At 43.8% G+C, this 17,040-nt stretch overlaps 1 protein-coding gene across 1 annotated transcript in view; it reads right to left on the bottom strand.

The window, feature by feature from the left end:
• Positions 1 to 17,040, bottom strand: part of nectin1b (nectin cell adhesion molecule 1b) — a 95,418-nt gene that overhangs the window by 7,345 nt on the left and 71,033 nt on the right. The window contains exon 5 of the mRNA XM_034701050.1: positions 16,572 to 16,723. Coding sequence (XP_034556941.1) covers positions 16,572 to 16,723 — 152 coding nt within the window. The remainder of the gene's footprint in view (positions 1 to 16,571; positions 16,724 to 17,040) is intronic.

The following is a 17,040-nucleotide window of genomic DNA, read 5'->3' as shown; positions in this document are numbered from 1 at the left end:
GAGGCGCTCAGGTAGTGCATGTCTAAACCTGCACCGGCAGAGGCACATTTAACTTCAATAGCAAAACGCAGAATCCTGCACAGATAAGAGGAGAAAAAACAACAAAGAGTTACAGCATCTACTAAACAAATGGTGTGGGAGAGAGGACTGCAGAGAAGAGACGGTGAGGAAGAAAGGAAGGAGCTTCCCGTTCACGCAGGTCAAACCGCAGACTCCTACATTATGTTCTATATGCAACAAGGGAAGACAGCTGTGGTACAGATGAGACTCACTTCCTTTTTTACTACTCCTGAGTCCTGCTACATGTTGTGATATATCATCTTAAACAACCAAATCAAGGAGAGGTAGATATTAATGGTGTCTAAAAAATACAAATACAATCTGTTTCATCTTTTTTTCACTGATCAACAAACGGCATCACCATCAAACACAGTTTTTACATGCAGAAATGATCAATGGAGATTTGATGTGACTGCAGTGACAGCTGCTAAAATGTAAATCTGCACCATCCAACACAGGAAACTGTTAAACATTTAATGAAGTAGACTTGAATTGATGGATTTACAAAACAGCTGATGATAACTGAGCTTCACTTCAGCTCACTTTCTGTGACACAATCCTTGGAGATATCAAACCCTTGGTGCTGTCTTGCAGTGAGTCTGACACCTTTTTGGTCAGGATGTGTTTGACTAAAATATATGTGGATGTGTATGCATGTTTATATGTATTTTATTTTTTTTATTTAACCTTTATTTTACCAGGAATAGTCCCATTGAGATACAAAGTCTCTTTTACAAGGGAGTCCCAGCCAAGACAGCAGCATAAAAAAGTTTCACAAATAGAACAGGACAAAACATATAGTGACAACTATTACATGGATTTATAAATTAGCAGTGTTAAGCTCTAAAACGTGCTCAAGCTGATCAGATCATCCTTTATCCTAGTTTTAAAATCCTCCAATCGAATTAAAGAATCCAGTTTCAGGCAACCCTGAAGCTCAAACCAAGAAGAGGGAGCAAAGACATTAAAAGCACTTTTACCAAAGACAGAGCGAGTCAGAGGAATGACAAAAAGAATTTGTCCATGTGACTGAAGATGACAGCCAGTGCCAACTTTAGGAGTCAATAAGGACGGAGCATAAATAAGACGGCAGCTCCTGTAGTATGGCCTTCTAAAGAAAGACATACCAATGCTCCATATGCATGAATGTACTTGTGTATGCATGCATGTGTATGTGTACGTATGCATGTACAAATCAATATATGTGTGTATGTATATGTCTGTATTAGGGATGCAAATTTCAAGTATTTTCCATGATCAATTTTTGGAAATGTTAACAATCAATTATTGATGAATCCATAAAAACAACATTGTTATTCTCAAGTCAAAAACAATGCCAAATAACTTTTTTTCCCCCTAAATTATATTTTCCACAGCAACAAATGCACATAACTGAAGGTTTTGAATACGGGTACATGTTTAACAAGCTGAATATCAACAACCAGGCTCATAAAAATAATATTCTCCATGGACAGTCTAATAAAGCGAAGGCCCATAATACTAACAGAAAAGTACTTCAGACTCACAGTGTCTAGTTTTCTGCCTAGTCATTCTTATTGAGAAAAATGAGCATGTGAATGCGGTCAGGTGTCAGCTGGGAGTGCAACCGGGTCATAATAAGTCCAGCTGCAGGAAAGCCCAGGCGGCTCTGATGTTGCTTGTCTTCAAACATAGCTCACTAGCAATCCCCACCAGTCTGTTGGCTTTGTATCTAAAGGTGGGGAACTGTCCTGTTTAAAGTTATCATTGATCCTCTTTAAAAAGTGCACGTGGAGACCTGGCGCACAGCTGCAGCCGCCAGCTGAGCGTCTCTGCTGTGTGCAACACGTTTAACTGATTCACATCCAAACATGCTTTAAACTTTAACACCTCCCTGATAGCTGACTGTAATATTAGACCACATGATGTTTGTTCCACGTGATGGAAAATTGAAAACAAAAATGTGTGTTTTGAGTAAGTTCTTAATCAATTAATTGATAGTTGATTGCTGAATCCCTCAGTGATTTGTTTGTTTGTGTTTATTTGGGATTTTTACATTACAGCTCCTATGTTATGGAGGGAAAAAACCTAACCTAACCTAACTCTTAGTCAAATCACAGCAAAAACAATGACCTCCACCATCCTCATCATGTAAGCCAAAAACAATGAATTCCCTCACAGCCACATCTCAGTTTCAAATGATAGTCTTAAACTGTTCCATCAGAACCATTTCTCTCTATAAGAGCTGGTTTGAGCAGAAATATTACATTTCTTTGGAGCTCTGTCAGAAAAGGATGCTATCGGTCAGAGTAAAGAACCCTCTGAAGCCTTCCCTCTCCCTTTAATTACAAAGGCACCCTATCAGTCCAAAGGACAGACCTCCCAAACACATCACTCTCCTCAGCCGCTCCTCCTCCTCCGCCGCCGCCGCCGCACCCCTTTTCTCCCAGAGCCGACAGCAAAGCTCTCCAATTTCTAAAGCGGCGCCGGGCACAGTCTCAAATATCAGCTCAGGTTTTAATCTGAGCACCTAATGGGATTATTCAGACACAGGCCTTCATTACACACATGAATGAGAGAGCAGAGCCAGGTCACTCCTGCTCGGGAACACATCCTCCCACCAAGTCCAAAGAGGGTGAAAATCCAGAGGATTGACGAAGAGGAGAGGAGAAAAGGGAGAAGGGTTCACCTGTAATCCTCTCCTGTAACTTTCACCGCCTCCATCTGCTGCGACCTGTGCTTGCTCTCATCTCTTCCCTTATTACCTCGGCTGGGGAGGGTGTGTTTACGTCGACCTTTGTTTGTTTATTAGCACCATTACTGTTTAGTAAAACTTCATGAAAATGTGCGGCATGAGCCGAGGATGGACTAATCACAGTTTGGACAGGACTGCTCTATATTACTCAGATTGAATTGCTAAATAGTGGATCAGTCTTCTCACAGTTTGACATGCAGATGTGCAAATCTGAGAGGACTGGACTGTTGGACTTGGTGTTGCTCTCCTCCCTTCAGGTGCCCTAAGTTCAGTCTTAATGAGGCAGATTTCAGCCTCACACTTCTAAGGTTCCCAGGGCCGCATATATACCACCAACAGAGGTGAAAAACACCAGGTAGATCCATTAAAGCTACACAGTAGAGGCAGTAAATGGTGCTGCAATGAGCCTTCAAAGCTGCTCCCCATCACCTCCAGTTCTATAAAGGATCAAGTGACACCGCCCCTGACACTCATATTTAAAGAATCTAAATGTCAACAGTAAAGAGTGAAGAATGTGTTGTCGTCCACACAAACCACGGACATGAAAGCGGTTGTAAATCCCAGGTATTTTTGTGGAGGTAAACGGCTGCACTGAAAAGAAGGAATCAGAGTTTCTAACAGAGATGTTCGGATGTTTTTCGACACGCTGGAATGGAAGGGAGGAGTGGTGGTGTTGGTGCGGCTCCACCTCTGTAATGGAGGTGTTTTTAAAGGCAGGGGGAGAGGAGAGAAGAAGAGCTCAGATCAGATCACTTCAGTGCAGCTGAGGAACAAACAGCTTTTATTTTGCAAAGAGCTGCTTTGGCAAAAGAGGACTGCCTGTTCTCACCGTGTTATCCTGCTCAGTATTTATCCCTCCACAAGGTCACATCACAACACCTCCTCCCATCCTGCCCACTGGCCTTGTGCATACAGGAAGATAACAGTATGGCTAAATATTTCTCCTTTTCTGCAGCATGGTGGCTTTGTCTGGCCTGTGCACTGAGTATATGAAATTAGAGAGGCTATGGTGCGAACTAATCACATTACAGGAACACTAATAATAAAACACACTTGGAATGGTGCGGGTTTGTAGGGGTGTTTGACAGCACGGAGGAGAGAGGAGGCGTTGCACCGGCATGCCATCGCTACCGGCAACACCTGCCAACAGAAAGATAAAAAAGACCTCAAAGCAGCAAAACAGCAGCCCCTGTTTCTGTTCCAGGCAACAAAAGGAGGCTGTGTCTATTAACACCACTCTGGGAATATGCAGACAGTGTGCTAACCTTGAGTTGCAACAACAACAAAAAAAAAAGGCAGGATTGAGATTAATAGGTGCCAAGATGTGCCATGAAAGGCTATAATTCAACAAGGAGGCATGATAGATTCATACAGGTGAAGAGAAACATGAAACACTGAAGCTACCTCTGTATTTTGTGTTGCATTAATCATACTTTTCTGAACACTCACATCTGACTGGATGGAGTGGATGATTTACTACCTCTGAACATTTAAGTGACAAAATCCGTTTCCTTCACAACTCGATGAGTGTTTCCCTCTGAGTCATTTGAGTCTTTAAGGGAAACAAATGGGAAACAAATGCAGCACGCACAAAGAAAAAAAGGCAGACAACTGGTTGTGGAAATGACACATCAGGTACAGATTTGTGGTTAAAGAAATAACAAGGTTTTTTTATGTAAGTGCAGTCGAAAACAAACCTGCAGTGGGAATTATTCACAGATATGGAAGAGGAGGAATGTGTGAAGGAGAAGGGGGCTTTAAAACTGAAGGACACTGTATCAGAATGTGTCCTGTAAATGTTTCTGGGTGTGTTCAGTCATGTCTGCACATGAAGACAGGAGGAGCGAGACATGCAGGTACAAACATTCCTGAGTCTTGGCACAATCACCTGGATGAGGTGTTATGACAGGGGTTGGGAAAATGAGAGAGGATTTTCAAAGAGCGGTGCAGGGAGTGGTGTTTTTAATCCCACTAAATGAGGAACAAGCAGCTGACAAGAGAGGATGAAAAGAAAATGAAAGGCTACCCCGAGAGGTGGAGGAGTGGCAACAAGGAGGAGAAGAAGAGGAGATGGAGTGAGAAGGGTGGAGAGAGACAATGGCAAATAAAGAATGGCATAATGAGGGAGAGAGAGAGAGCGGGGACGATCGGTGAAGATGCATTAATTCGGTGATTTCCAACGATCCTCATTACTCCCCTGTCTGAATTCGCCAGTGGTTGTGAAGTCATGGAAATGTAATGCTGCCACAACGAATAAAAGCTCATCACTGACAGGAATTTAACATGCCGCCCAGGGAGCCGCAGCCGAGGCAAAGCTCTTTCTCACCCTATCGCACTCCCTCTCTTCCAATATCTCCCATTTCTCTCCGTTTGTCAACACATTCCCTTTTTGCTATCAGTGATTTTACAGCGGCATAAACTTGCTTCACATAGAAGTAAACTCCTCCTTTCACTATTAAAACCTGCAGTCTGGTAATTCAAATTCAATCCCCTGTTAAAAAGCAAACAGATAAGAGGCACGGGATGTGCTGCTGGAGATAACTCTGTGAAATACTGGCATCAAAAACGCCGGTGACATCATCTGTGGCGTGTTGTGAACATGCAGAGACTTGCAGGGTCGTCCTGTCAGGGGGAAAACAGAGACCGATTCTTGTTTTCATCTCCAGGGAGCAGACACAGCACGTAATCTCTGATAGGGTTTTTTATTTTATTTTTTGGCCTCTGCTGGTGACCAAAAGATTCACAACATCAACAGCCTCTGAATCGCATGTGTGGTGGTTTCAGAGCTGAAATAAAGTCAGCACTAAGCGGGGCCACAGAATGCACATCAATAGTGCGATTTGAAGTACTGAAGTCAAATATTTGTGCTTGAAAAGAAACACCTTCTGCACCCTTGCAGATATAAAATGTTCATTTAGCGCGATGCCATTTGTAGTAATCATTCTTGACGTTCCTTTAATGAGCAATGAATATTTACACCATCATCCAAACACCACGGCCTTTTTTTTAAAAGATGTTTGCTCATAAGCAACCATTATTAATGCATTTCCCTGTTAGCCTGCATGTGGCTGAGCTGCTAAGTGGAAGAGCTGTAAGGATGAGTTATTAGGTCAACACACATGCACATAACAAATCTGCATGTGAGTGCGCGTTAAGCCAGGAGAGGTCGGATGATGTTTGTTTACCACACCATCCTACCATCAGCTTTTCCTCTCCTGTTTTTTTCACTCTTGTTGTTTTTAGATTCCTTGTTGTTATTTTGGAGCGGCGTGTGTGTGTGCGTGTGTGTGTAATGAATGAATCACAGCTCAGCGTCAGCAGCAGCAGCAGCAGCACTGGAGCCAGTGGTCAGACCCTGGGACAGCGTCTGACCTACTTCATCAGGCTCTCAGGGAGGCGTGACAGATCCAACACCACACGGGTGGACAGTGAGGACGAGCAGGAGGAGGAGGAAGAGGAGGAGCGGCAGAGTTGAGGCTGAAGGGGCTCGGCCAATCCCCCTGCTCCATCTGTCTGCCACATCCCTCTCCCCTGCACATCCTCCGGAGAGCCGAAACAGCAAGCCATGCAGAAACAAATGTTAAGATAAATCACTACGATCTCAGCTGCTCTTGCTCTCACATGCCCTCCCCTGGTGACATTCCCATTTCACTCCCACAGCCGAGCCATCTCTTCCTCTCCAAATAAAATAGACCTCTTTACACACTGAGCGCCCCCCCCCACCCCCACCCCTCTCTCCTCTTCCCTCCATTTTATGCAAAAAGAGCTGCAGCCACAATGTCTTCCCCCTCACTGCTTCCCTGGCACAGCACTGCACAGCAGAGGCTTTATGGGGCGGCCTAGTGTGCAAGCGCGGGAGCGGCTCATGCTAATGTCTCATTTGGATAATGAGGTGTATTCTTGGCAGGATCTGAGCAGCGAGCAGCCCCTCCTGTAGTGAAGACGTGGGGGCTAAAAAGTCGCTCTAACAGCCTGAAGACCAGAAAGCCTTCTGGGTTTTGAAGATCTGAAAGTTCAAGGGTGATGAAGAGCTGGCAGAAGGAACAGGAGACCAAGACACTGAAAAAAAGTGCTCTTCAACCTTCCTGACAGCCAGAAGTGAGGGAGTAATGATATACAAGGTATACATGTGTGGCCTTTGGATCTATGAATAATGCAAGCGCCGATGTGAGAAGGCGACAGAGCAATATGCTATAACGCACAGATTGAGACACACTCCACCATGACAAGCGAAGACAAACAAATTTCACATTGCTGGGGGAGCCTCAGCAAAGCCGACATCATAATGTCTCTTGTCTCTGTCAGGGTAAAGAAAGAGACAAATGGCTGCGTGGAGCGGCTCTGCTGTTAGATGTCAGTTATATACGGTGTGATACTTGTTTTTATTCAGGGACGATCTCGCTGCCGTGTCCCAAGTTTTTATCACACGGAGCAATCAGAGCGCTATCATGTTCTGGAAACCGACAGACCTGGTGGTGACGGAGGGAGAGCAACATGCCTGTTCCCCCGCTGATAAAAATGAACCATGCCAACAACACCTCCTGGTATTTACTGTTTGCTGGAGTTTGGGGGGAACTGGGGAGGAGTGGAGGGAAAAAAATATTTTTAATAGAGGACACTAAAGTAGACGAAGCAGTCACACTGGGGTTTATTATTATTACTTTTTAACAAGTGTTTCCCCGCACCTTGTGAGGATTTCATATGACTGCTATTGTTGTACTGGTGAGGTCACTAACAGGATCCTAACCTATAAAGAAGTTGGACTTGACATGCTGAGCTCATAAACAGGAAACTGTTTTTAATAGTTCAAATAATCGCAGCTCTGAGTTCATAAAAAAGTCAGACTGGAAAACACTGCTGACATTTAGGTGGCTTTGCATTATGTAAAACTCTCTAGCCCTGCACTGTTGTTGTTTGCTAATGTCTCATGATCTCTAGTTGCATGTAGCAACAATGCTGTTGCTGTGTAGACTTCTTTATTGCTGTAAGAAATGCATGAGTCATCATGTCTGTGAGCTAACGTGAATAATATTGGTTGTGTGCATGACTGATGTTTCTGTTGATACCAAGACCTCCTTGAAGGCCTATCTGATGGTGGCACAAGAATGACAACAGTCATTGTATGAGCCATTTTACCTATGCTGCTTTTGGTTTTGTCACTCACACAATCACCACAAGGGGCACTTCAGGTAAACAGGCAGGTGAATGCTACAAAAGGGGCACAGGTGAAGCAGTAATCTTGGGAACAGGAAGAGCATAGAGATAGACCAATATGTTTTTTTCAGGGCTGATACCGATACCGAGGATTAGTAGTCAAGGAGGCCACTAACCGATATTTAGAGCCGATATTCATTTGCAGTAAATATGTTTCTGAAACAGCTTTTCAGATTTGCAACATGTTAAAGGTTTTATTTTATCTTAGACAATAAACATCTTTGTTTTAAAATTCTAACAAAAAGTGAAGGGAGCTCCCGGGCTCAGCAGCATGTCCTATAAAGTTAAATGAAAGCTCCTTAAAGTTTTCTATTGTAAATAGAGTTTTTCAAAATTTCAATATAGGTGAAATGTTAATCTTTCTCTTATCTTTGTTTTAAAGGGGTATTTCAGTGTTTTTGAAGTGGGGTTGTATGAGTTTTTAATCACTAGTAGTTGTAGGGGCCACAATGGATGCTGCTCAGCTCGTCCCCTGTGATGAGATACTCCAGGGGGAAATGAGCCAAAATAACCAAGTTTTAAATTGATCTCTTATCGGCCGTCAGATTAAAAAGAAAAAAAGCTAATGTCGAATATCGGCGCCGATAATCAGCCCGGTCGATAATCGGTCTATCCCTAGAAGAGCAGACATCACTGTTTCCCTCATCACGTATATCACCTTCAAAGTAAGTTGTCTGTACCTGTTTTTTCATTTGGATCAATAAATGGCAAGAAATAATGCAACAATAACCTCAGATTGGACATTTGACTCTTTTAGAAGCGCCTCAAGAACACCTCACTTCCACACCCAGGCAGTGACTAAGGTCAGAATAGTCACTACATTCATTTTGAGCTCATTTGTGCGAGTTCAAGTCATTTTAAAGAGTTTGGGATTGTGATGGATTTTTTGCGGCCTCTGGGGACAAAAGCAGAAGTCTTCACCACGAGGATACACAGGAGGTTCTTGTTACAAAGCCTCCCCTTAAGTTCCATGAAATTGTAGCATCACGTCTGAATTTTAAGAATTTTCAATTGGACACGAGAAGGTGAGCAATCAATCACGAGTGCAAACCAAGGGGCGATCCATCAAAGGGGGAGGTGGACAGGGTGAAGGAAACTGCTGAAACTTTGCACATCATGTTTTCCAGGAAGATCTGGAGTCTCTTTCATGAAAGGGTTAAATAAGTTTAAGGGAAAAAAAAAAAACAGGAACCATGGAGTGTTTTTTAGAAAATGATCTAAAAAGCATAAATGTCTTTTTAAGGTCTGTCTATGTCTGCAACAGTAGAGTGTGTGATTAGTGTCCAGTTCAAGTTGTAATAAGTGTTTAGGACAATTAAAACATCTTATATCAGCTCAGAGGAACATCTCCGGCTCACTAATTCAAATTTATGCTGAGAAAGCTCCCACTGCATCTGCCAACAGCCCGCTGCTGCAGCCTGCCAACCTGGTGGTGAGTATTTGGAATCATTATATAGACACAGCTAATGTTGTCAGCTGTGGCCTCATTTGCTCCCAGTGGTAGTGTGAGCAATAAAGATAAAGTTAGCTGGTAAATAAATAGTGAAAAAGTCCACAAAGGTACTTTTTTGAGAGATTCGCAGCCCCCTGCACTCCCTCTGTGTCTGCCTGTCTTTATTCATCATCGTACGGCAGGATTTTGGAGGATGGAGGAAGTGACAAGCAGCGAGCACTATGAGTTGGTACAGGCTGTTACATAAAGTCATGTAAACAGCATCCTGCCCTCTCTTCCACCTCTACCTCTGCACCACTCCCTCTTTCTGTTTGCTCGGGAGCCCGTTTCTCAAATCCACTTTACCTCTCCGGCTAAACTCCCCAAATCAGGCGCACTGAAGCGTCTTCTTCAGTCACATGGACACGCTTACTTATTTATATTCCATTGGACTGTCTGTGTTTTATTCAGCTCATTTTCACCATGTGGTTAAGGGTTTTTTTTTTTTCCTCCTCCTCTTCTCTCTGAACTTCATTTTCCCACACGGGAGCGAACTATTGCTTGTTCAGGCGAGCGTGAACAGATGTTGGCGCCGGGTGCCTGTGCTTATAGAAGGATCCATCCTCACGCTTTCTTGCTAAATTGAAGAGAGCGCTCTCACTCCATCCAGTTTAACCCGACTGGTAAGCAGGCCTGTAGCAGAGCTGACTGCACCTCTGCTCTCCAAAGCCGCTCTGTGCTGCAGCTTTGACAAAAGGAGGGTGAAAGTGGAATCACCCGACGGTTCACACACGGGTTGACCCCGAGCTGATCGGATATTATCCTTCACAGCTGATCCGGCTAATGTGGCAGGAATTATGCATTGTCTCCGACTCCACCCGGACCCCCGTCTCACAAAGATTAGCCCTGTTGTGTGGCCGAGTCAAGGTTAAAAAATATCTAATCAAGTTTCAATGATTACTGGAGTGAGTAAACAAATTATATCTGTGGTGAATGTGCCGCAGTCCCTTGAGGAAACTTTCCCACATACTTAGGAATAAAAACCCCACACATATCTGCTTTCTCAGGGTGATAATGACATAATTGCAAGGCCGTCCTGACAAAAAGGCCATTCATCATGTGTTGCAGAGAACTTTAAAATGGCAGCATCGATTTGTTTGGAGCGCAGAAACAGAGTGCGATGCTGGAAAAGCAGATTATCTTAATGAAAGACTGATTGTGCTCTCTAAAGTTGGGGAGGATCTTTGAGGGTTTTAACCACATTATTCAGCTCTCTTCCTGTGGCTTCCTCTGCTGCAATATTTTAAATGGAGTCACTGTTTGACTGGCAAATACATCATCAGAAATAACTTTCCCTTCCAGGGCTTGTTTTTCACAACACCTCTGATGCCTGCTGATAATTTACTAATTAATCTGATGTGACAACATGTCAACTTTCCCTCAGGAGACTTCTGGACTGTGAATGTGAATGTGAATGTGAACGAGGGGGTTATTTGCTTAGAAGAGGCCCATTACATGAAGCTCATCTCCTATTTTACCTCACTTTTCCTCTTTCACCTCCTTTTTTTCTGAGAGCGAGGATTGATTAAAACAGGAGAGTGGTTCATTAGATCCTGACAAGAGACACCATATCTGCTGAGCGCACGTCCTTGGAGAAAGCCATCTTTGCCCACGTGACTTACGGGGGAGTCGATGCCATCCCCATGGCAAACACTACCCCCCCCAAACTAATTGAAACAAGGTGCTCTGTGGCCCCGCTATCTGCCGAGGTGACAGTTATTCAGCTTCCACAAATCCGTCCATGAAAACTGAGGAGCTTGATTAAAATGTGCTTCTCTTAAGTGCTCCATCAGTGTTGTTTCCCAGAGAGAGAAAATAGCTTTTCTGTGCTACAAACAAGTTGTCACATTGGACATTTTATCTTCCTGACAGAGGAAGCAGGGCCGTCTCTCTGGCAGGTGTATATTGCCGTGTCAATCTAAACATCAGCTTCAAAATGGAAACAAAAGAGCGTTACTGCCTAATCCATGCATAATGCAGCTCGTCGGAGTCGTGCATTAGGATATATCTTGCTCTTCATGGTGACAGAGCTGTGCAGGATGTTGGTAGAAAATGTTTGATAGGTTGTTAAAAGTGACACATTTGTTGTCACTGATACAGCGTCCTGCAGGCTAAAAAAAAAGGCCCGCTATGACACCTGAATTATTGACTCCAGGAACAAAAACGTCCCCCAAAACCACCAAACTGTACCCTTTAACAAACAAAGAAACACTCATTTATCATTCCTCAGCACTTATTCTGGTTTTCTCTGAACAAACGTGCTGCAGCTATCAGCTCTGCTCACCTTTTCCCTCTCTGCAGAGAACACTAAGGCTAACATAACCGAGGCCCTCTGCTGCAGCCTTGAACAACAGCCAGCAGCCGACTCTCTCACCTGCCTCTCGTCTCAGCCCGGGCCCATCAGAGGCTGCAGGGAGGCACAAAGATGCTCTTTGAAGTTAATGAAGCATCAGCATACTTCTATACCTCCACCACCGGGTCATTATGCTCAGCCAATGTCAAGGCTGCACAGAGCACATCAAAGAATTAACAGGAAGCGCTGTGTCCGCCCCTCAAGTTCACCTCTAACAGACTTTCATTGGTGTTATCCAAACTGACTGAGAGATTCCCAGCAGCGGATCTGCATTCATAGAACTGTCTTTCCTTTGCATGGCAATACATGGAGGTGTAAGGTTAAATGCTGACACAACTGACATGCTAACATTTCACAACGTCAGCAAAGAGCATACAAGCACACGGCATCGAATGATCCTGTGTCAGGGATCTATGTTACACCTGCATGACACACAAGGGCACCAGCAGCTCTGTCCCTGTTTGTACACTCTCCTCTCCTGAAACCTGAATCAACTGTCCCCCCCTTTTTTGAGCTCCTGCAACTTGACTGGGCGCCATGTTGGAGCTGAAGCTCTGTGGTGAGCTTTAGGAAGGGAGACTGGCTCGTCTCCCACTAACTTGTCACTGTTACTATGGGAACTGGCAACATGCTTTTAAGGGCTTGTACGGGACCGTTTGGGAGTGTTTCCTAAACAGAATTTCAAGACTCTTGCAGTCCAACAGTGTAAATCAGCACTTGTAGCTTGAATCCAGGCAGCGTGTTACTACAGAGGGTACAAACAGACCGCTGGGTGCTGTGTGGAATTTGATATCCAGGATATGTGAGGACATGATGGTGTTATTTAGTCAATCTGGGCTGTTTGATAAGGGAGGTGAGGTCTGGGACAAAATACCGGTCACAATAAGGGAATGCCCCGCTTACCCTATATTCACAACCCATCTTAAAGGATGGCTCAGGACACATCAGGTCTGTAATCAGTAATTTGTATCCATTGCTGTCTCTAGGAGTCCAATGTGGAAGTGCTAAAAGCTGCAGTTCATCCAGTGTCCACTTGAGGCTGGCTCTGGAAGTACCAGAAACCACATACCATCTTTACAGCAGAAATAAAAATGTTTACAGCCTGGTACAAAAAACAAGTGTAGTCTGGATAGCTAATTTCTTGATCAGCACACACTTTACGGGGGTGATTTTTTTTCTAACGCTGCAATTTCAAAGATATTGAGATTATGAGTAAGTAAGTAAGTCAACTTTTTTTTTAGTATAGCACCTTTCACAAACATAGTTACAAAGTGCTTTACAGAGAATCAATGTCAACAAGACACAAGAACAATAAGTAAGATAATAAAGAAAGCAGACAGAATGACATCAAATTATGACAGAAGGTCAAAAGCCATAAAAAAACAAATGTGTCTTAAGCTGCTTTTTAAAAGTCTCAGTTGAATCAGCACAGCGCACTTAGGGCGGAAGACTGTTCCAGAGAGATGGAGCCACATGCTCAAAGGCACGGTCACCCTTAGTTTTAAGCCTGACACGAGGCACAGCAAGCAGACCCTGATCTGAGGATCTGAGGATATGAGTCTTCCAATGAGAGGCACGGCTGACTTGATTGACAGGCTGGAACACTGTAGCTGTTGGCTAGGAGGCTCAAAGCCCGCCTCTTTACGTCACAAGCGCTCAACAGAAGCAATATGGCTGCCGCCGCCGATTGGCCTCAAAACAGCGCTTCAGAAACAGATGGGCGACGTCACGGATACTACATCCTTATCTTATGCAGTCTATGCTCTCTCCCTGTCTCTCTCTTGCTGTGTGTGTGTGCATGTGTGTGTTATTTTACAGGTCTAATGTATGCATTTTTACTTCTGTGATACTCTGATTTGTTGGTCCATGTTTATTTGGTCCAACTCCAGACATGGCCTGTTCAGCCTGTTAATATTCAGGGTGTTGATCAGTTTGTAAGACTGTATGTTCTGTAGCTATGTAATACTGTTTGCTATATGCATTATTATTGTTTTTGTCGTAGGAAACAGCGACGTTTTTCTCCCGGACTAATTGATAATTGATCATTAACATTTCCAAAGATCGATTACAGGCAATACTTACAATTTGCATCCCTAGGATTACCCATTACCATGTGATATATTTGCCTAACAGTAATGCTATAACTACAATAATGGCAGAGTGTCCGTTCACAGAATGACAGTTCTTCTTTTCTAAAAGCAACAGCATACACTGAGGAATACGGGCTTGAGTTTTGTGTCTTACCTGCTGATATGAAAAGAGTTTTTCTCTTATCATTCATATTCTCTGAAAAATGGCCAAAAAAACCCCCACAAATTTTGCCAGGGTATGTAAACTTGTGAGCACAACTGTATCCCCTGATTTTGCTGAACGGCACTTTAATGCACTAACTTGCACTTTTGTATAACTTATATGTGAGATTCCTCTGAGCTGCCGTAGACGTCCTCCTGCTGTGGACGATCTGGACTCCAGCGGCAACAGCTTCTACGACTCGTCTCATCACTATCACCTCTCTCTCTTACTCCCCTCTATCTGTCTTTCCAGACCCAACTCGGTCGAGGCATGATGGCTGTCTAACATGAGTCTGGTTCTGCCTGAGGTTTCTGCCTGTTAAAGGAAGTTTTTCCTCACCACTGTAACTAGCTAAATACTGCGATGTGCAATGCTCATGGTGGATTAAGGTGGGGTCAGACTGAGTCTTACCCTGTCTTGAAGTTGGGTCTCTGTTCATAATTTGACATAGAGTGGTCTAGACCTCCTATGTTTGTAAAAGCGTCCTGAGATAACGTTTGTTGTGATTTGGCGCTATACAAATAAAGGTTGATTGATAAAGATTGATGTGTTCTTGTGATGTGTTGTTGTTTTTATTGTCATGCTATCATGATGTGCTGTTTCCACGTGTTATGAAATGTTCATTAATATGCACTGTCCCTTTAAATAAATACATAAATACAATAAATAGTATGTGGTGTAACTTTTAATATCAAGTTATTCCACCCAAAGGAGAAATGACAAGCTTTCAGGAGTAGAATCTCTGCATTAATGGGTAATTGCAGGTCTCTAAACAATGTGTAACAATTAAGTGTTGTAATTATTGTAACATTCAGATTAAGAGGAAGTAACAAGTGCCTCCCGCTGAGAGCCGAGATTGTTTTCACAGCTTCTGGATCGATCATTACATTCCCTGAAACCTGCCGCTGAACAATCTTCAAACCTTTAAAGAACAAAAAAAAAAGAAAAAGAAACTGCAGCTAAAAATAACAGCATTTAAATGCTGACAAATTGTAACTGAATGCACTCACATTATGAACCCACGCATTGTTCACCTCACTCACTGAATAAAATTATACAAACAAATGATGAGAATAAACAGAAAGACTTCAGGGACAATAGCAACGTGGTTTGTTAATTTAAGCAATCAATGAAAAAGCAGAAATAGAAAATGACTCTGGTGCCTTTGTTTTGCCTTTGCAGAGAGAAACAGCACTTTATGCCCAACAGTACAAACGCTCTACAACACCACTTTTCAACAGGAGCTGGTGCAGGGTGATTTCCTGACAGCAGATTACTTCCTCACTTTCCTGTCTGATACGTAACACTGCTCAAGCTCCTTTGAGATTTTGATTATCCCACTGCTATCCCGCCTACTTCGTATTGACAACTCCTCACAGTGCACGGTAATGATATCACATCCTGCAAAGCTGCTTTGTCCCAGTTTTTTTTACTATTACAGTAAAAGAAGAACACGCTGAAAGAAAGGAAACAGGAAGGTATGCAATGATACAGTAAGGCACAGCTGTTCACTTCACAGCAAGCGCAGCCTTCTCAGAGACGCAACATGAGTCAACATGCAAAAGCAATGCAAGTTAGAACACCCCCGCTTCCCAGAAACAAGGCAGCACAATGAGCGAGGAGGGAGGGGGGAGAAAAAAGTCTTTCCAATCCGACCAGAGCAAAACTGTGACAGTCTCCCAATACCACACACACACAGCTGGGACCAATAGAGGATGATTCCCACTTCTGTCGTACATTTAGCGAAGTGGAATCTGGTATATATTGAAGAGAAAAATATTCTCTCCTATGGATAAGAACCCAGAGGAACCACAGTGCGTGTGTGCCAGCAATTATGTGGAAGGCGAGAGAACTGAATCAGTTTTGTTCAGCATTTTGTTTTTCCTCAGAAGACAGAAGAGACAAAAGAGCGAACACAGAGCTCGACTACAGAAGAGGCTGTTTGGAGAAATGTGAGCGTGATGCGAGCAAACTATGATCAATACAGCACCCTCACCTCAAACCCCCATTTTTCCTTGATGTTATTTTAAGCGCTGATAATAGGCCTGCTTTATATCGCTCCCACACATGTGCCTGGATGCGAGGCAGGTTCTGGGTGGGAGGGGGCGGCTGTTGTGTTCTCACACTGTGTGCCGGAGCTCTGATACACAAACACAGGCGCTTCTTTTTCTCCTCCATCTCACCCAGCCACACAGTGCAGCAGGGGGTCGCGCAGCTGGGGCAGGTGGGAGCTGCGTTGAATTCATACACAGACACTCTGCTACAATCAGCTGGTCTCTGCACGTGCAAGGAGTTTGGCTTTATTTGGTAGAATGAGGGGGTCTGATGGTTGCTTTGTCAAATCCTCAGTAGGGTGCTGTGTTGATTCCAGCCATGCCAGAGTTAAGAGCCAGAGAAAGGAAAAACGACCGCTTCTTAAAACCTACCTGTGATGTTGACGTCCACGACGCCAGTGCGAGTCCCGATGCCGTTGGTGGCGTCACACACGTACGTGCCGGCGAGGTCGTAGGTCACGGGCCCCTTGAAGAACAGAGTGTTGTTCTTGATCTCCACATTACTGGGCAGAGAGCCGTTCAGGCTGCAGGGAGAAAGAGAGAGAGAGAGAGGCGATATTACAGAGACTGTAAAGACGCTGGATTACTCCAGACCACAGCAGAAAAAAAACACAGAAATTCGTCTCCCAGAAGCAGCAAAGCAATTCAAACTGCATGAAAAATACAGTCTCCACTGCCAAACAAACCTCCATGTGTGTGTGTGTGCATGTGAGTTGGAGTGAGATAAATACCAGGAATATTTGACAGCACTGTATTTCAGCCATCATCCATCAAGTCCAAACAAAATTATGGAGGACAGAGACTCCCAGCAGGCCCAAACAGGTAAGACATAGCTGATGCC

This window comes from Notolabrus celidotus, chromosome 14 (assembly GCF_009762535.1).
Source record: "Notolabrus celidotus isolate fNotCel1 chromosome 14, fNotCel1.pri, whole genome shotgun sequence".
NCBI classification, from domain to species: domain Eukaryota; kingdom Metazoa; phylum Chordata; class Actinopteri; order Labriformes; family Labridae; genus Notolabrus; species Notolabrus celidotus.
This window is presented reverse-complemented; position numbering and strand designations above follow the sequence as displayed.